We start from the raw sequence: 21,924 nt of genomic DNA, 5'->3' as shown, positions 1-21,924 counted from the left end.
TCAGAGCTATATAAATGTATAATAATAGTGTGTGACTGTGGGGGGACATTAGAGTGTCAGCTCCTCTGTACAGAGACTGATGGGACTGTCTCAGTGTTCTCTGTACTGCACTGCGGTATATGTCAGAGCTATAAATGCTATGATCCTAGAAATGTCCTAGGATCAGCAGGGAATGTGCGTCACATACCTATACTTTGGTATATTTAGTGTCATAGCCATTTAGCGTCTTCCTCTGATTCTCTATATTGTAGACAGTGAAAGTTTCCCCTGATATCTCATCTTTATGTGTAATTTGTGTCTGTAATATGTGAAATAGGTGAACAGACCTGTTTGTGTCATTTGTCCTTTTCTTTTTTGGTCATGAAGACATAATGATTGAAGTACGCTCGTACGTTGTATAAACCATAAATCCTTTTTTTATCAAAATCCAATCATGAAACTACAAAGCAGTGAATGTTTGTGGGAAGACAATATCTAAGTGTATAATTCATTTCAGGAGTGGGGGACTTGGGAAGTACGAGGCAAACAGCGCTAAAACATTTCTTACACTAATAACAAGTTAGTGTCAACGTATATTATAATATTCCATACAATTTGTAATGAATCCGAGTTGTTTAAATCGGAAACCACAATAAAATAAGACTTGCAACATTTTATGGCTAAATAAAATTTAATTGAGATTTTTTAAAGAACATTCTATAACTTGCATTGTTTTCATGTCAAGTCCTTGGATTTGTGATCTCTAATCTGTTATTATAACTGTCATAATATTCTCATTAATTGAAAGGCTTGCTGCAAAAAATGTCTGTTTTACTTCATACAGGAGGGGAATGTTATAGTTAGCTGCTGCAACCAGATGTCTTACATTCTCCAGGGCCAATTTACTGCTAAACATCTGCAGGAAGAAAATGTTTGTGTTGTCTGTAGCAACCAATCGATGCTCAATGGAGGCTTCTTCATCAGGACTTGATAAATAGATGGAACATATGAGGAATGGACTTTGGGTATTGGATTCATAAAAAAATCCCTCTAATCCTTATCTCTTTCATCATGCAAGTTTTGGAGGGAATTGCTAGTTTCCAGGCTTCAGTTTCCATCCACAGTCCCAGTATTAGGCAGGTTTGGAAGTTTGGACTTCACTGTAGTCACTGTTCACAATATCCATTACATTGGTGACAAAATACTAGAACTGGATCCTAAAGATGCAAGCCAAGCACATAGAAGTAACAATATTGGGAAGAATCACATATGAATGTTGTGTAGTGTGTAGTCAACCAGCAAACATAGATTTTGTCTCCTTATTACCTTTCTCTCATATGTGGTAAAAAAAAAAGCCTGGTGCTTACAGACCTCAATAGCTTAAGCTTAATCCACACAAATGGATAGGGGTTAGGTCTGCCTCCCTCATCCAGGTTCTTTATTTGGGATTTCCTACACACATAGCAAGCATCAGTGCAAGTGCATTGTGTTAAGGCCGTCTGTTAACCTTTATTATGCTACCAATGTTCCACAGAGCACCTAAAACTGGACATTTATCCTTAATACAGTGCAACATAAAGAATTCTAATCTAATGTAATCAATTAGGCAGTGACACAATGGAAAGCCAATGCATTAAAACAGATTCAGAACTGTGGTCTACAGGTTGGCTCATACCATTGCATTGGACTAATACATTGTAATATGCAGAGTGCAATGTGATGCAGTGTCATTTTGAACCTCCATAACACAGCTTTGTTGCAGTGTTGTGGTGCAAATAAAATGGAGCAGGAACAATTTTCCTGGATTAGGGACCAAATTAAAAGGCTGTGGTAACACTGCAAGTATCATATATGGCAGGGAGCATGAATAGAAGCAAAAATGTAATATATTATTTGGACTGAGATTCAAAAACAGTGCTGCATGTTTTTTATTTGCAATAGGTATCCTTTAATAAATACCCTTTAGAATGTCTTTACAATGAATACCTATGAACAAATCTCACTCTACAAGACTCGCAGTGTCAGCCACTTGGATGGGGAATGTTTCAGCAGTTGCATTGTTGCTGACTCTTGTTCATGCAATGGCACCATCAGGAACAGACACCATGCAGAAATTTCCCTACCAAGCAGCTGTGGGATTTCTTTTTAAGCCTTGATAATAAAAGATGAATTTGAGAGAGTTTATTATTGATGTGACACCTCTCCTCTCTGTTTTCCCAACAGTTCCCCCTGATGATCCGGTAATTATTGGTGGTCCGATAATAAGCTTACGTGCCGGAGACCCGCTGAATTTAACCTGTCATGCGGACAATGCCAAACCTGCAGCGACCATAATCTGGATGAAGGATGGCGACGTGCTGAACGGGGCCACGTACTCCAAGGTCAGTGTTCTTGTAAGCTGCGTCCCAATGCTGTGCTGCTCCTGTCAGGGGCGCTCTGGGCTGCAAATCAGCATGGAGATATGGGGAGCTGAAACTTCTCTAATCGTCATTATCACTGTTATATATTCATCATCCAGGAATTTAGGGGAAGTAGTTGTCTCAGGAGCAAAACTTTGCAAATAAAGGCAACTTTATGTGATCAGTAGAAATGCACCTAATGTTTTGTTCTGTCATGTCTGTGCTGTGGTATAATTCTTGTTTCTGATGTATTTTTAATTACATAATAAAACTAAAGATTATCTAGCTATAGTGAAAGTAAGCATGAACCTTGAACAAATGCAAAATTAGGTGTGACCGATAGTGAGATGACAAACCTAATTTATTATAGTATTTGCACAGATTGGGGAAGAGTTACACCCTCTTTCTGGTTCCTGTTTGCTAGAATCATAAGGATGAGGAAGGCCAGCTCTAACTTGTAGGTTTGTTTGCACAGGTTGCTGTCTTATATACTAAACCTGTATCAAGTTTCTTAATAAATAAATCATGTCTATCCTAAACAATGTTATTTGTGGTTTGCAGTTACTAATATTCCAACGTGTTTCAGACATTGCTCTTCATCAGGGCTTAGAACTATAGAAAAAGTACAACCAGGGCAGTGATGGATGTGACCTATTAGAAACTTATTGTGCTAATTCAAAGACAACCCAGCAGCAGGAATCAGATATTTTACTCGGAACATCATTTTCCCTGTGAATCACATCCATCCCCTCCAGCTTGTACTTTGTCTGCATTTTTCAGCCGTGATGAAGGGGTCTTGTGAAACCCCAAAAGCATTATTCCTTTAATGCAAACAACAAATGATGTGGACAGATTTCTTTTACATTACATGACACTCTTCCTTATAGACTTATTATTATCAGAATCCCTGGTTTGTTCCAAACTATAATAAAAACAATTTTTAGATTGGATTATTGCAGTACGTTGTATTGCATTGCTGCTGCAAAATGGAGTTCATCCCATACTACATTCCTATTTCATATGAATCTGTCAGGTCCCACATATTGAGCCTGACTTACTAAAGAAGTTTATACTACTCACTCTGCAATATGTAAATCCTTGCCATCCAATCATGTGAAAGCAATCATATTTTTTCATGTACATGACTGGCTGTTCTTTGCAGGGTAAGTTTTTATTATTAAACAGGATTTATATAGCACCAACATATTACGCAGCGCTGTACATTAAATAGATACAGACAGTGACACAGGAGGAGGAGAGGACCCTGCCCCGAAGAGCTTACAATCTAGGAGATTCCAAATACACTAGACTAAGTGAATTTTTTTACTTCTACATATCTGAATCCTGAAATTCTTCTTGGAAGTCTCTTGTGTTGCTTTTATTAGTTGGGAAATTTGTGATGACCATTGGGCAGAATGTGACCCCATGAAGTTTGTAGCACAGATTAAAGGCACAGTTGCTTTTAGGTAATGTCTTGTTCATTGTTATTGGCACAATCCCATTAAGCTTAACGCCTGCTGGCGAACTGCTCTTTACCGCTCAGTGTGGCAGCAGAATATATTTGTGCTTTCTACTTTGTCACTCAAGCGGCTGTAGATTTTGCAATAATATTTCCTTCCGTGTATTTGCTCCCACCAAGCTGACTCTATAATCCCTGCGGCCAGTGCAAACAGGTAATTAAAAATGCTTGCTCAAACTGCAGCCAAAGCCTTGCCTGTTCTGGAACGCTCTGTGGCTCACTGCGCTCTATGGTGGCGCCATTGAACCAAGAGAATGGGAGGAAATTGAAAGCTTTTGCATGCGTTTAGCATATCATTACATTCCTTGCATATCTATTGTGCCTGAAAAATGCCACAATGGGAGGAAAGAAATGAATTCAGTTCCTCCGGAGAGGAAAAAGTAACGTTCATAGGAATATTTCAATAACCCAGATTTAAATATTCAGCCCTTTCATGGCTGTCTGTGTAGGCACGCCACAATAGAGTGGTATAATTTAGAGGAGAACACGATGGTGATGATGCAGGGGATTAGGAAGCCGCAGGGTTGCAGAAGGCTACAGGTAAAATATACTGGTACAGGTTATAAAGAAAACACGCGAAGAGTCAGAAAAAAAAGCAATGCCACCTCAAGGTGATGAGTAAAGGGGTTTGGTGATCAGATAACTGGCGCTGCGACAAGGTAAGAGGTCTGCTGGGGACACAATCCACACAGCGGGTTCCTTGCCGACATTCTATATATTCTACTTCAGACACTGGACTGTTCTTCAAACCTGCAAGTATCAGGGAAAATTAGAGGCGTCTTTGTAAATCTGTGTACTAGGAGCACAGAGCTGGGGATCCCAGACAGCAATCCCTTTCATGTCCTAAAACCGACTTTTAATTGATACAAGGCAGATGAAACAAACATCTATAGTTATAGTTGGGTAGGAAGGTGCCTGGCTCGTATATTACATCTTTAGATTTTAGCACTTCTCTGACGACTGCGGGACCTAATTATGAAACTTGTCAAGTAATTGCTTCTGGTGATGGCCCCACTTCATGGGATTTGGCTGCGTTTTTCCTCTAAATTATATGAGATTTAAGTAGGAACTCCAGCTTTCCCAAATACTAAGAATATCTAAAAGATCAGCATTTAATCCAGAATCTTTGAAACAAAAATTATGAAATGCACTTTAAAGGCAGAAAATGTGAGTATCTGAGTATAAAATACAAACATTATTGGTCTGTTACACAAAGAATAATGATCTCTTTATATGAAAATACTAAAAAAAAAGATAAATGATACAAATGATATGTAAAAAGTTTCCATTTATCCAGCTATTTATGGTTAGACAAGTTCTAATGGACTTAAATTGAGGGTATTTTACTGCCAACTGGTTTCTTTGGTCCATAGGAGTCTCCTATACATAAATTCATAGCCAAATGGACCATTGAATCCAATCACCAAAGTGTCAATCCAATCTGTCAAGGCAGTTGATTTTCAAAAAACTTCACAGGAGCTGTGAAATTTTGTGAATAAAAAATCTGTGAAAATTAGAACATGAGTTTTCACAGATTTTTTCAAGTCTTGTCATGAACTGGAAGTGTTTACATCTGCCTTGGCACATTTCATCACCCCATGGTCATTTGTCAGCCAGGTCATCTCATCCAGCATCAGTATCTGGTCTCACAATTTTCCCCAGACATGTCCAATTTGTGTGAAAATAATTCCCCAAAGATTTGAGATTGCTACAGCCAAAAAGGGGGAGACCTTTATATTATTGACCATGGGTTATGGGTGTGATGGCCAGGCAGTGTTCTCTCCAGCGCCTTTTACCTGGGTGCACCACCTGGCACTTTCCAGTAACCACCCGGCTGTTTTTGAGAGGTTATTGAAAAATTGTGTCACAATACAGGGACCATTACCTGCCTACAGCTTCCTACCAATCAACTTAAACAAATCTGGGAAGATTACTGGTCAGGGGTCCACCAACTTTTGGCCATATATTGTATAAGCCCCTGAATCTGAAATTAAGGCATTGAACTTTTGTATGTCATGCTACCAGCATTCTCCCTATACAATACAAGCATGCAATACAATGATAACCTAAACGCTTTCTATTGAAGACACAAAGACCTTATAGGGTTGGTAAATTATGATTCCTTGAACCCACCTCTTCTTTTAATCCTCTGAATTTCTCATTTCTCTGTTTGTATTTTTTACCATTACTAAAAACGCTCACAGTTACCAGATGTGTTCTATGACCTGTGAGGAAGAGTTCATAGTTCACCATTCTTTTTCTTATACCAAGGCTTGTTACCGGTAGCTGGGATTGTCCCTCCTAATATCCAGTGCTAGTGATGAAGTGTCTGTTGTTGGATGGTTATTGCTACTACAATATTACACACATAATTCCTCCCATCTGCCTATAAAAATATTATATTAAGAAATATATTGGAGACAGGTCAGTGTGTTGTCACCACAGAGGACTGTACTGGGGACATTACAGAAAAGATTTACTGTGTAATTATGTCTAATAGACTCAAGGCTGTATTTAGAAAATGCCTGCAATAGGTCCATATGAATGATGAAAATCTGTGCATGCTCCACCTATTTTCCCAAATGGAGAAGGAAAAAGTAAACGGTTCCTCTAAATTCTGCTGTTCTGGGCCACCTGACCCCTTATGACATTTGTAGAAATAGTTAATACCAGCAGCTGCTTAGCATGGAAGGAATTTCAGCTCAATTTCAGGCAGCATGCTACCTCTTAGAAGGATGCTTAAATTGACCCCTACCACAAGAGATCTCGTTACTAACCACCTTCCTATAACCTGACTGTAATTCTGATCCTTTAATTAGAATGTTTAAATCACCTACCTGGATGAGGTATTCATGTAGGAAGGGCCAGAACATCTAAATTGCATATTCTTTCCAGGTGAGTGATTTAAAAACATGACGATGATCACTATCGAAGCCACAAAACTAGCATTTTTGTGGTGATTATGGCACCCTCTGTATTTCTCCCATGTATGCCTTGGGTGTCTCGTTAGAAAGTTTTGCCTTTCTGTCTTGCAGGCCCAACAAAAAGTAAGAAGAGATGCCTCTTACACAGCTGTCACCACAATAAGGACTTTTTACTGGCGGCTAACTGGCAGCTAAAGCTGCATTTATCAATTGCCAAATGGCGAGCAGCTAGACTAGATAAGATTCAAGCTGTATAGATGGACAGTTGGTGGGTGAAACACTGACCACCATTCTGCAGATCCTCCATTGTGTTACACTCTGCTTTCACTGCATGGCAGCGGCAGGTGGTTGTATAACTGTTACCGCACAGTTGCCAGTATGAACAAGCCCCAAGGGTAACCAATGGAAGGTTCCTAAAGGGACAGATAGACAGGGGGAATCCACATTTAGCAATAAAATCCAATACTCTATCTAAACTTAAAAAATAAAATCTGCCTTTAGATACACTTTAACAGAAGCAGACATGGAACAGGTACAGCCCTACCTATTAACACTAAATGTGGCTGTTATGTATAGCAGAAAACTGAACCAGAAATATATTTGTGTGAGCTGTCTCAAAAGGTTTGTTTTTGGGTTCTATCCATCCTGTGACATATCCTACATCCATACACATCCTGCAATGGAAAGCCAGACAGGTGACACTCTTGTTGGTGTATTTATTTCTTGCATGTGGTTGCCTCATGATCTTCATTAGATTTAGGTAAAAGGAATGAACTTTTAGATTTTAGCAAAACTGCAAAATGCTTCACTTTGCGTTAGACAATTGTTAGAAATGTCTGTATGCTGTGTTATTACTAGGCCTCTTCACTGGAAACACGTAAACTTAATAGCTTTGACATAAAGTAATAATAGTATAGTAATATAGTAATAGTAATATAGTAATAGTAATAATAATGGTGAAATGGTTAATCATTTAAAGATATCCTGGCAATAAAAATGGCATTCCATGTAGAAAGGATAGATTTGTAATCCTAATTGTTTAAAATGCACTCTGAATTATTGATGATTATATTATAGTAATGATACTTTAAGCCTCGGGGAGATGGGACCGAGGAACAATAAAACCCTGATTTTTTTCCTATCATCTGATCAAAGGACTGACAACGCAGACATCAGTGCAGCCTTCCCGCCTAATGAGCATGTTCCTGAACAAAGTAGCACCGAGCGGAAGCACCACCTCGGAGTTGGCCCAAAGATATTTTTGCTGATGTATATGGAAATATCCGTCTGATATTCTAGTCAGAGTTCAGGGTTTTCCGAAGTTTAGAATTTTGCAGAAAGGAAAACTATACAATTCAAAGGAAAACTCCTTTTAGAGAAGAAAAAAATTATAACATAGTGCAGAAGCTTTGCAAGGAATCTTGTAAAATAAAGTTATTAAATATTAAGCTTCCATTTCAATCTGCAGCCAGCTCGGGTTTTTTAGAACTGACAGAAAATGTAAATTTTTTCTTCCTTGCAAAAATAGTATCAGTTTTGAGATTGTAGATTGAGTTTTTCAGAATTCCCATTGTGGCCCCATAAATGGAACATTGTCTTACCCATAGGGTCAGCACAGTGCTTACAAGTAACCTGGGCTTTGGCATTCCCAGCGTGTTGTTGGGTTTATTGCACTGGGTGCTCATATAGAAATATATGTCAAAATAATTATATGCTGCATGCTTTGTTTTTGTTTCTTTTATTACAACATTGCTATATGGTTGGTATGGCTAAAAACTGGACATTTCCTATTGGCTGTCTAGCAGCAAGGTCCTTTCAGGATCCAGAAAAGTAGTCTGCAGTCTGCAAGAGGATTGTCAGGAAACAATTTATACATCTTCAGCATGAATAAGTAGCCCCCTGCATCCAGAAATTGCTACAGGAGCGAAACCTGGATGGCAGACTTATATAAGGTTATCTTTAGAATGAAAAAAAAAAATACAGGATATGTTAAAGTGGGTCAGGAGGGGGTTATTATTTTTACTCTTTGGTAGAAGCTAAAACACTTTTTTATTATCATGCACAGCTAGGCACTGTTCCAGGCATTGTCTTGGTGTGTACTTTGTGAAAATGGAACATGCTGCCTCCTGGAAACAATGGATTCCAGCTTAGTTTTGCATTGGGCTTGCATTGAGCAATACAGACCCATGGACATGGTGTAAATACACAATAACAGCAGCTGCAAATGAAAAGCTATATTTATAGTATTCAGATATGTTATTACTTAAAAGTGGTGCTTTTGATTTTGGTGAAGAGGTCAAAAAGAACCGAAAAATCTGAAACAAACATGAAACACAATGCTAGCTCCCAAAAAAGGATATTTATAGGTCATTGCTGATATCTCACAGGAAAAGAAGCCATGTCCTTTTAGGATGGATGAAGAAGAAAACCAACTCTGCCTTCAAAGTTTATAAAGATTTTTATCCAGTCCAAGTTGTTTCCAACTTATTCTCTCTTGTCAGTGTAAGACATATAAACTATGGCATGGTAGAAAAAAACAAACTCTGGGAGGGCCAAAGCCCTCAAGGACAGTTGGACAACACCGATAAAGGATTTTTTGGAATGTGAAAAGAACATTCCTTGAACTGAGCCATAGTCATGCTAAGAAATATAAATTGTTCCTATTTCCTCTGCCAGGACAGCAGGATATTCAGGATGATGTCTCCTTAGTGCCAGCTTCCCAAGCTTCTTCCAAGCCTCTGATGGCACATGGCCTTTCATGTGTTTTTGGACAACATTTTAAGTCTTTGAAGGCCTTGCCAGGCTGGGTCTCCAAGAGAGGCCATGACTGCGCAATTCTATAGAATGTTCTTTGCTCAGCTGGCATTTGGCTTCTTACGCACCATATGGGCACGTACTATTCCTTTCTCTTTGTCAGCAGCAAAAGATAAGCCTATTGCAAAGGATGGAACTAAAGATGTAACTGCCAGAAATAATCATTTAAGACTGTTTTATAGCGAATCTTCTTAGTGTCTGTCTCCATGGTCTTAAAAAGCTTAACATCTAAATGCTCAAATTGGTATTCGTTTCACAAGAAATACACAGTCGGAAAAATTACCTTAATACCACAGCAGTACGGGGCTAAGAGTTTGTTTCTTTTTTAAAGAGAAAAATATAGATGCCTGGACAAAAGTGATCTAGTGTTTGTATTGGAGAAAAATGTAGGTCCATGAAAGGTTAATTGTCTGACCATAATGATAGAATATAAATAGGCTTCATCCAAAACACTAAAAGCTTTCATTAGCAGGTCATTTGCTGGCGAGCTATTGTTCCTAAAGCAGGTAGTAGGAAGACGTGTTTGTTGGTATAGGTCCCGATTGTTCCACAGTAAATTTTATAATGCATCATTTCTTACTAGCAAGGTAAATACTGTATATAAACTGGTTATATTCACCTGTCCCCATTTCCTCGCATGCCACTATTTTCTTATTTCTTTTCTTCCTGTACACGATCTTCAACCATCTTGATTAGCCGGGATGACGTAACTCTGCAGTTCAGCTTTTTGCCAGATATCTGGAGCGATCAGGAGGGATTATTACATCGCCCGTCCCTTTCTGCAAAATTGACCTGCCTGATAGTAGAATTCTTAAAAGTGGAACTTAAAAGTGGACCAAACATCAATTTATCTTACTCTCTTCCCCCAGCAGTGTTTTAAAATATCAGCTTCCTCTCCTAGCATTAACTAAGCAGCTCAGCTCCCCCTGATCTGCCCTCCCAGCAATGAATTACCAAATCGGCTTACTTTACTCTTCTCTCCCATCACTGACTGAGCAGCTCAGCTCCCCTGCCCTTCCCTTTAAGCAGTGACAATAACAGAGGCAAATGGTTCTGTAGTCCTCAAAAGACTTTCAATGTGTTAATAGGAAGGGTAAATAAGAGAAGATCATTATCAGGGTTTACACTTTTTCCATGACACTCATGTTTTTTTCTGCTTAGCATTGTGCACAGATCTATACACAGCCAGTCTTACACGCAAACCACTTTCTAAATAAACAAACTTCATCATTACAAACAACTGAAGTCACCGAGGGGTTAAACTAAAGAGCATTATTTACTACGGGATTAAAAAGATTAAATTGCCTTCATCTTCAGTTTAATTAATTATTCCTCCATCAAGGGCATCTCAAGGTCAATTTCTTTAGGATTTTAATTAGTGTGCTTGTCTCGAGTGTGTGGGAAAAGTTCACTAGTAATTATTGTGTTTTTCTCCTCTTGTTTTCATTAATCGTTGTTGTTTAAGAGAGGCTTGTATTTTCTCTAATTAATGTCTGAAACGCTTCGTGTTGTGTGAATCCGGCGAGAAGCCTTTCTGCCCCAATCCCCGGGGTTCCCTGATCTGTTGGTCGGATGAGAGTTTAGAGGAAAGGAATTTGCGGATTCTATTGGGAGTGCTGGGTCTCCATGCAGAGTCTCCGAAGTGATAATTCAGACGTCTTTCTCTGCCTGGGGCCTTTCATGTCATATTCACATCTTGCCAATAGGATATATCAGTCTATGAGAGCGCTACTAACAAACCAAACTCAAATCATAATTAGGAAGTCAGAGAATGGTAGCATAAAATTCAGGGCTGCTATGAGTAATAGTGATACCTTTCCTGTATGAGGGAGTTTTAAACCGAAATAAACATGCAAAGATCTTCATGATGGAACTGGTGACACATGAGATTAATGTAAACTCTGAGTGGCCATTTAAATTGACATTTAAAGCAGAACTAAACTGGTAAATATTCACTTATTCCCGTTATGATGCATGGCATCTCAGTCTTTTTTCTTCCTGAAAATGATCCCTGGCCATCTTAATTGGTTGGGCAACAAACAACAGGTAAGAACAGTTATTGCAGATGGGGAATTGTCTCTTTTCGCAATAATCACCTGCCTATGTTAAAAATAGGACTTTAGAGCTTTTTTTGTCATTCTCAGTGTTGCTGATTTGCAGTAACCATTTTCCTGATAACATGAGTTACATGAATGGTTTGCTCTGGTTGGGTCTTTTGATGGTGACGATGGTGGAAGTCCATGTAACAGGGTGACATCACAACAGCTCAATGACTTGGCTTTGTCAACTTATAACAGCAAATGTCTACATATGGACCTTCACGAGACAACCACCAGGTTTATTTAATGCAAGCTGCACTGCAGAATTAAAACAAAAAAATTGAAATTGACTTTTATTACATTAACATTGTAAAGACAACGTTTTAGGACCACTTCAAAGTGATCAAATTTCATGACTTGTAAGTACGAGGACAACTGGATTTCCACAGAAACCAGTCTTAATAAACCAGTAGTATTTTAAAGTACAGGACGTACAGAGGACCTCATCTGTGGCCCCTGACATCTCTATGGGGCCATACATAATTTTCAGAGACATCATTAAGGAGATATTAGAAATTATATATATGGAGACATGCTGCAGAAAACATAGACTGGGGAACATGTCACTATTGATTTGGAGATTGCTGGTGATCCAATCCCAGTATGGGGTGCTGGGGTCCAAGGCCCACACAAGTATCAAAGGGCAGCATGAGGTCACTGAGCCACACATTGGGCACCAGAATGCCACACAGTTGTCTGGGGATCTCAATGTTCTAGTACCATTTCCAGTATCACTGTTGTCTTCAGAGAAGTCAGATGATAATTCCCTCCCCATACAGGCACAAGATTTGGAATCTCATACACTTTTTACTATATTAGACACATTTACCCCTTCACATTTACGCAGCAGCTGAATACAAGCTGGAGGGCCACAGATGCTGTCACCATTGTTTAAATCCCTGGAAATAAAACAGTCAGGGGCGTACTGCACATAATCGCTGCTGTTGTTGGATAAACATGCTGTTAGTAGCCATTGTTTCATACAATACTGTAAATACGAGATGTGACCATATCAATAATCATTTTGTTTAATTCATATGCATTCTCCCTCCAATACCTTCTTCTAATCAGTCCAGACTGGGCTCAGTAATAGGTATCAGTGTCCTCCAATTACAGTGCTAAGTGGGCACATGAAAGAGTGTTTAGCATTTCCTGCACCAGGCCGATTTACATATAGTTATTGCTTGTTAAGACAATGCTATATTTAGGTAGCAGCCGGCATTTTCCAGGCTCCTGAGGACACTTAGGCTGTATCAGTCTGTGGTGCGGAGAGCCCAGTGCGATTCCACGGCCTTGCAGTTGAAGAATTAATATGCATTATAAATGTTAGGTGTGTATTAACATAATGTTTGCAATCAATATTCAGTATGGGAAATAAAAGGTGAAAAAAGAAAAAAAAACAATTTCCCCAGAATGATAACAGCCTAAAACAGCAGATTTATAAATTGGATCTGCGTAGTATGGGAGTATGGGCTTTCTTCAAATGTATTCTTTTAGAAGTAAATGTCTTTATTTCTCTATGTAGGCTTTATGTTTGCATGCAGTTGTGGCTGCAATGCAGTCCTTTTTCTGGAGGAGGAAATGTAACCATGCAAAGTGACTTATCGCTTTCTGGAACCACGCCTCGATCCATCACAACCGTGTGCAAAAACATTTCCTACTGCTTCCGTTAGTTGAATAGAAGTGGTTAGGATCACAGTTTAACTTGCGGCAGAACCTGGAGGTTCACCACGATTCTGAAATGGCCTTTAGTCCAGTACAACTTCATCAAAATAAAAGGCATCTTAAGTCTCATAATTTAATTTATTTAGAAAGTAGCCAGAGTATAAAAGCCTGTCTCCTGCTAGCATGCTTCACAATAGGTCTCTGTGTAGAAGCAGTGGTCTCACTGCTGTCTAATGCTACGTTTCATCTCAATTGACAGAAGGGTTAATTTGGAAAAGAAAAGTTTCTTTCTAATTGCAAATTGAATGAACATCATAAAGATTTGTTATGGTAATAGAGCTTGGGATTCTGGAAGATCTGCAAACTCTAGTTTCAGTACTTTTATTGGCTCATTATTTTATTGATTCATGGGAAATGAGGTAAAAGGCCTTGCCATGAAAATCTTTTAAACAGTAAGATGAATGTTATGCCGGTGATAATATTCTAAAGGGGAAGACTGGCCGTGTCTCCTATTGCTGTTTGAATGCACAAAATGTATGATTTAAAGCGGAGGACCATAATAATGATAATCCTCAGTGGACATCTGGCATTGGATTGTGACACCGGGGTTGTTGTGACACAAGAGCCATAGACAGTGCTTAGATGTCAGAATCATATACAGATTGCTATGCATGGGAACTTGTTCAGTCAGCAGCTGCCACTCTCTGCTGCCAGGCGGTCTGAGCACGCAATCACGGGAAAAGACTCTGCAGGTGCAGACACCTCTGTGGGGCACTTTCAATGTGCAATCAGCCAAAATTGGCATCCTGGAGAGCGGCCTCTCATCAATCAGCTGGAGAGCCATAGAAAATGCAGCACAGTGCATGGGAATGATCCATCCTGTAACCTTCTCTAAACTGGATGGATGAATTATCATACTGCTTGAAGGATTCACATCTTACCTTTCTTTTTTGACCTAAAAGATGTGTGCCGATTGGCTGTTACTGATGGTGCCCATTGAAACTTAGGCCTAGATATTTTCAAAGCAAAAGCAATGTCATGCTGTCTCTATCTCCCATATATTGCCGGGGCCAGTAGACCATATGTGGACACGGGAGCTTATGAATAAAAGCTATTTCAAAGGGCAAATACTGAATTCCTTTATACATGTTCACTTTGATCATTTTAAGCATGAGAGGCTTTGAATGCAACATTTTTTAATGCAATTTTGGAAACTTCAAAAACTTCCTGATTTCAACCTTTTCTGGCCTGACAACGTGTGATTCGACTCAGAAAACAAAGCTCAGAACATGCTTTGAATGATTTGCTGTTAAAATTAAAAAATTGGCATCACATAATGCTTGTTTTAGAAACACTGGGCAAAATAAAAATTTAGCCGTGGATGTAAACACTTAACTGTCCACAGATTTATTTATTTAGGGAAATCAGTATGACAGTACGACCTCTTCCCATGCACAGCTCCAACATTTCTCTACAGCTGCCCCCACTCTCTGGAATGCCTTTCCACATCCTTTTACCTCCAACACATCCCACCTTTGCAATCAGCACTGCTTTAAACTTTATAAATACATTTATAGCCAAATAAAAACATGGTAATGTAGGTCTTTGCTGAGGACATTATTAATATTATTATTATTATTATTAATAATAATAATAATATTAACCACCTGAGCGTTACACTGAGGTCTAGATTTCTGTACCAAAAGTGATCCACTGTTTTTCATGAATTTTTTCTTTTAAATTGTAGACCTGTAACTTACAGAAATATGTCCGAACAGGGGTTCTAGTAGATAATATGAATATAAAAAATGTATTTACTTTTATTTTTTTTTATTTTTTTTGTATTGGATTGGATACCGGAGTTTGTATTCAATCCAATACAAAATGAGCGTTTGAATTTACCAGTTATGTACTTTGTATTAATTTTATATTATTTTGTATTGGACTGGATACGCAAGTTTGTATCCAATCAAGTACAAAAGATAAATTTGAATTTCCAAGTTATTTACTTTTATTTTATTTTTTTTTATTTTTTGTATTGGATTGGATACGCAAGTTTGTATCCAATCAAATACAAAAGATAAATTTGAATTTCCAAGTTATTTACTTTTATTTTATTTTTTGTATTGGATTGGATACAGGAGTTTGTATTCAATCCAATACAAAATGACAGTTTGAATTTACCAGTTATGTACTCTGTAATTATTTGAATTATTTTGTATTGGATTGAATACAGGAGTTTGTATTGAATCCAATACAAAATGAATGAATGAGTTTCTATTTGAATTTCCCGCACACGCGCCGACGTCATCACGCACGCAGGGAGAAGCCGTACGTTTTTTTTTTTCCTCCGCCGGACGGCTTCTCCCTGCAGAGATCATCCGGCGCTGGACGAAGACGGACGTGGACAATCATCGGGACCAGGTAAGATGCCGGCCGGTATCTTGTGTTCAGCCGGCCGGGCGGCGGAACGCAAGATGCCGGGCAGCGGAACACAAGATACCGGCCGGCATCTTACCGGTCCCGCTGGCACCCGACGCTGGAGAGGGAGATCGACGGACGACGATGGACGGAGGACGACGCTGGAATAGGAAAACGACGCTGGAATCCTTACCTCCATGGTCCCGCTGGATGTGCACAGCGGGACCATGGAGGTAAGGATGTGACAAAATTACGGGGTTAACCATCCTAGCCATTTTTTTTTGCCCGACCTTCGTACGGGCATACCGGCAAGGTGGTTAAACAGCATTTATATAGCGCCAACATATTACGCAGCGATGTACAATTAAATAGGGAATGCAAATGACAAACAGATACAGACAGATACAGGAGGAGGAGAGGACCCTGCTCAAAAGAGTTTACAATCTAAGAGTTGGGGGACGTATCACACAATAGGAGGGGGATATGGAATGGTGGGAAGTAGTAAGGTTTTAGGAGACAGAAGAAGACGGGTAGGTGAGGGTGAAGCGTTGGGTTTTGAGGGATCTTTTAAATGAGCAGAAAGTAGGAGCAAGCCGAATAGGACGAGGAGACCATTCCAGAGAGTCGGGGCAGATCTAGAAAAGTAAGTGGGGCAAGAACTGTGGAGGGATTTGAAGGCAAAGCACAGGAGCTTCAATTTGTCTCTAAGATGAAATGGAAGCCAATGAAGAGAACTACAATTGGAAGCAGCAGAAGAGGAGTGGTGGGAAAGATGGATAAGTCTGGCTGCAGCATTCATAATAGATTCATCATAACATTACAGTGTGCACTACACTTTATTTCCAAAATGTGAGCAACCCACCTAATAACTGTCTCCAGGTGTTCCCAGTGGAAGCTTCTGGTAATGCTTCAGCATATAAAGAGATTTGAGGATGATGTGCTTCCAGTCTGATGACAACGGTTTGTGGTTTTCAGTGTACAAAGCCAGCTCCATAAAGACAAGGATTGACCAGTTCAGTTTGGAGTGACCCACATATAACCCTTACTTCAACCCCACTGAAGTCAGTTACTGATGTTGGATGAGAAGATCTGGTTAACAATCAATGTTCAAATTCATCCCAAAGCTGTGGATAAAGTGAGCCTGATTTATTACGGCTTTCCAAGGCTGAAGAAGATAGACTATCATGGGAGAACCTGGGTGATCCAGCAAATATTAAATGGATTTCTTAAAAAAGCATTATTTGGCAAATGTAATAAATCCTGGAGGAGATCCATTCCATGTGTGTTGGATCACCCAGGCTTTCCCACAGTAGTCCATCAGTCTTGAAGAGCTTTGTTAAATGAGGCTCATTGGAGCATTCCAAGCCAGGTCCTCCAATCCATCATCAGTCACCTGACCTCACAAATAGTCTTTTAGCTGATTGGGTGGAAAGAAGCTGTAGGTGGGTAGCATCTCCATGTATTGTGACCCAACTTTATAGTAGCCAACCAAAAACAGCCAGGTGGTTAAGAAATAGTGCCGGGTGGTGTGCCTGGCTAAAAGGGGCTGGGGAGAACATTGGGGTATACATCATCCTACTCCAAAATCTTATGGGAAACCTTCCTAGGATAGAGAAAGGTTTTTATAGCCAAAAATGGGGCTGAAATGCATATAATTGGTCATGGTTTATAAATACGATGCCTATTATTTGGCAAATGTTTTAAATTCTGAACGAGAACCATTCCTAGTGTATTGGATCACCCAGGCTTTCCCACAGTAGTCCATCAGTCTTGAAGAGCTTTGTTAAATGAGGCTTATTGGATCATTTCAAGCCAGGTCCCCCAATCCATCATCAGTCACCTGACCTCACAAATGTTCTTTTAGCTGATTGGGTATCAGTGTTCTCACCAGAATTTTTTAAACCTGGGTGGGAGGAAGTTGTAGGTGGGTGGCAGCCCCCTGTATTGTGACCCAACATTACAGTAGCCAACCAAAAACAGCCAGGTGGTTAAGAAATAGTGCCGGGTGGTGTTCCTGGCTAAAAGGCGCTGGGGAGAACATTGGGGTATACATCACCCTACTCCAAAATCTTGTGGGAAACCTTTCTAGGACATTAAAGGTTATAGCCAAAAGGGGGCCTGAAATGCATATAATGGTCATAGTTTATAATTAGGATGCCCAGTAAATTCATAAAGGTCTGGGAGTTGGGTGTCAACCTTGACGTTGGGACACTACTTTTTGTAAAAGCAGAAATATGTTCACTATAAGTGAGTAAAGGAAATAAATCAAAAAACATGAAACACTGAAAGCTAAAAAATGAAAAATAGAAAAACACGGAGTGAAAATACCCGTGTTGGAAATCGAAGGTTATTTTTCCACTACAAAGTGACAACCAGCAAACAAAAAGAGCATAGATGCTTCAGATAATGAATTACACAGCTATGAACGTGACTATGTCTCATATAAATGTGTGTGTTTTATTGTCTGCAAGAACAATGGTTTATGATATCAGTTTCTAATTAAGTACCTCTGATAAGATGAAGAATATAGATGTCATTTTCTGGCACGTGTGCTTGCGTCTTGCTGCGGATCTCATTTTGGAAACATGGGCTAGAAATAAGGCACATAAATTACTTTATTAGGCCATAAAATTCCTCTATCTTTCATTTGTTATTTTTAATCACTGGAATAACATCTCAATAGCCTTTGCTATCCCATCTCCATGGCGACCTCGGAGTAACAGTTGATGGAAATAAACAGCTTCCTTCCGGTGAAGTAGCAACGTGGCTTCCAAAAGAGGTTTTAAGATAATTTGCTGGAAATATTGCGCTCCTCAGGAGGAAGCGGATACATTCCAGATCTGGGTAAACAGCAATAAAGGGTTGGGCAATGCTGGCACCTAAAACATTACTGAATATGTACAAGAATAACTAATAAAGATGTATTTAAATTCCATTGTACACTTATTATCAGTCATATTTTTGTACTGTTTGCATTCCCTTACTGGTTACAACTGCTGCTGATTATTGCATTCATGATATCAGAGAAAAGGTGAGATAGTGAGAGAGTGTGAGAGAGAGGGAGAGAGAAATAGAGAGAGAGTGCGAGAGAGAGAGAGAGAGAAGAGAAAAAGCAGGAGGGAGAGAGAGAAATAGAGAGAGAGAGAAAGAGAGGGAGAGAAATAGTGAGAGAGGGGAGAGGGGGAGAAAGAGAGAGAGGGAGAGAAAAAGAGAGCGAGAGAGAGGCAGAGAGAGAGAGAGAGAGGGAGAGAAATAGAGAGAGAGAGAGAGAAAGAAAGAGAGGGAGAGAAATAGAGAGAGGGGAGAGAGAGAGAGAGAAGGAGAGAAGGAGGGAGGGAGGGAGAAAAGAGAGAAAGAGAGAGGCGGAGAGAGAGAGAGAGAGAGAGAGGGAGAGAAATAGAGAGAAAGAGAGGGAGAGAAATAGAGAGAGGGGAAAGAGAGAGAGAGAGGGAGAGAAGGAGGGAGGGAGGGAGGGAGAAAAGAGAGAGAGAGAGAGAAAGAGAGAAGAGAGAGAGAGAAGAAAGATCAGAGACAGAGAGAGAGAGCAGGAGGGAGAGAGAGAGATATAGAAATAGAGAGAGAGAAAGAAATAGACAACAAGAGAGAAATAAAGACAGAGGGAGAGAAACAGAGAGAGAGAGAGAGAGAGAGAGAGGGAGAGAGAGAGAAAGAGAGGGAGAGAAATAGAGAGAGAGGGGAGAGAGAGCGAGAGAGAGAGAGAGAAGGGGAGAGAAGTTTCTTTACATTGATGAAGTCAGATCAGTGGCTTTTCTCTATAAATTGGTAAAGGTGTTTTCTTTGTTTTACAGACACAACTACGAGATGGAAAAAGGGAAAGTATCATAAGTACGCTCTTCGTGTCTCCCTCAGACATAGAGAACGGTCAGACCATCACATGTCGTGCCACTAATAAAGCGATTCCAGCAGGAAAAGACACAACGGTCACCATTAACATCCAACGTAAGTCTTTCCTTATATTTGCCTTGAAGTGCAATGCATTCTGTGCAGGCAGAATGTGCACCTACCTAAAGCTAAGTACAGACTTTAGATAGATGTCAGATTACTGTCACTGGAAATGATCTTTTGTGATCCTTTCCAGTGTAAAAAGAGCAAACAGACACTGTACACACCGCATAGTTCTGTTCTTTGAAGGATGGGAGGACTGGCTTAGCATAACATCATATGCACGGAGTTGTAAATAAATACAGCATAAAGCCTCGGTGTTTGTGGTCACCCTTGCTATTTACTATGTTTTTGGTTGGGAGGGCACTGTTTGGTGGGGAGGGTGGGGGAAGTTCTGGATCATTGAATATACTTTAGTTGGTGGTTGATGCTTGCACTACCCAATCATTTTGCCCTAAATGGATGAAGTGACACAAGCTCTATAAACAACGTAGAGAATAATAAGGGATGCTAGCCAAAATCAATAAAATCACATGGATCAGAAGGTAGAAGAGTCACAAAATTTCCATACCAGATAAGAATATGGTTTGATGTTACTGATTTCATTTTTCAGGTGTAGAAATATAGTTAAGTAAGAATCATTAGCTGCCATTCTCACTACTTTATGTTGAATGTAGCTTTACCTTCACTACATGCAATTCTGCTCTTGGACCCAGTAAAGACATGCGGCAGCATTTGGTCATGTGATCTTTGCTGGCAGCAAGAATAAACCCAACTAAATTCTGACCAAATGGAAACATATTTGGTCAGGAAACTGGCAACCACTGGATTCCCAAAGCATCAGTTAAAGTGGAATTAAACCTAAAAATAGGTAACCTAAAAAAAAAAAATCACACTTACCTTTAATTCTGCAAAACCGCAGATCCCGTGATTGCACTGGACCTTCTCATGATCGAGTCTGACTCTGTCCTGGAATTCTTCTTCATCCCAGCACGGAGGAAGTGCTGGGTGCCTCCATCTTCGACCTTCTTCTGTCTACAGTTAGGTCCATAAATATTTGGACAGAGACAACTTTTTTCTAATTTTGGTTCTGTACATTACCACAATTCATTTTAAATGAAACAACTCCGATGCAGTTTACCTGCAGACTTTCAGCTTTAATTCAGTGGGTTGAACAAAAAGTTTGCATAAAAATGTGAGGAACTAAATCCTTTTATTACACAATCACTTCATTTTAGGGGCTCAGAAGTAGTTGGACAAATTAAAAAGCTGAAAATAAAATGTTCATTTCTAATACTTGGTTGAAAACCCTTTGCTGGCAATGACAGCCTGTAGTCTTGAACTCATGGACATCACCAGATGCCGGGGTTCCTCCTTTTTAATGCTCTGCCAGGCCTTTACTGCAGCGGCTTTCAGTTGCTGTGTGTTTGTGGCCTTTCTGTCTGAAGTTTAGTCTTCAACAAGTGAAATGCTCAATTGGGATCAGATCAGGTGACTTGGCCATTCCAGAATATTCCACTTCTTTGCTTTAATAAACTCCTGGGTTGCTTTGGCTCTATGTTTTGTGTCATTGTCCATCTGTATTATGAAACGCCTCCCACTCAATGTCACTGCATTTAGCTGGATTTGAGCAGACAGTATGTCTCTGAACACCTCAGAATTCATTTGGCTGCTTCTGTGTCACATCATGGATAAACACTAGTGTCCCAGTGCCATGGCAGCCATGCACGCCCAAGCCATCACACTGCCTCCGCCATGTTTTACAGATCATGTGCTATGCTTTGCAGAATGAGCTGTTCTTCGCCTTCTCCATACTTTTTTCTTGCCATTATTCTGGTAAAGGTTGATCTCATCTGTCCAAAGCATGTTTTTCCTGAACTGTGCCGGCTTTTTAAGATGTTTTTTTTTTTTTTAGCAAAGTCCAATCTAGCCTTTCTATTCATGAGGCTTATGAGTGGCTTGCACCTTGCAGTGCTCCCTCTGTATTTACCGTATTTTTTGCCATATAAGACGCACTTTTTCTTCCCCAAAACTGGGGGGGAAAAGTTAGTGCGTCCTATACGACAAATGTGTTAAAAAAAATAATTAAAATATTATACTCACCCGATACCCGATCCTGCGTGTGTCTCTGGCTGCAGCGTGTCTCTCTGCTCTGCCAGCATCGTGTTTTCTCCTGTCTGTAAAGCAAAGCGAAAGAAGCC

At 39.7% G+C, this 21,924-nt stretch overlaps 1 protein-coding gene across 2 annotated transcripts in view; it reads left to right on the top strand.

Moving 5' to 3' along the window:
• KIRREL3 (kirre like nephrin family adhesion molecule 3) overlaps positions 1–21,924 on the top strand; it is a 587,585-nt gene that overhangs the window by 463,541 nt on the left and 102,120 nt on the right. For both annotated transcript variants that reach the window (XM_072425973.1, XM_072425974.1), the window contains exons 5-6: positions 2,203–2,360; positions 19,630–19,780. In XM_072425973.1, coding sequence (XP_072282074.1) covers positions 2,203–2,360; positions 19,630–19,780 — 309 coding nt within the window. The remainder of the gene's footprint in view (positions 1–2,202; positions 2,361–19,629; positions 19,781–21,924) is intronic.

Source organism: Pyxicephalus adspersus, chromosome 11, assembly GCF_032062135.1.
Source record: "Pyxicephalus adspersus chromosome 11, UCB_Pads_2.0, whole genome shotgun sequence".
Classification (NCBI taxonomy): Eukaryota; Metazoa; Chordata; class Amphibia; order Anura; family Pyxicephalidae; genus Pyxicephalus; species Pyxicephalus adspersus.
Note: the sequence above shows the minus strand (reverse complement) of the source record. Positions and strands in the feature narration are given on the sequence as shown.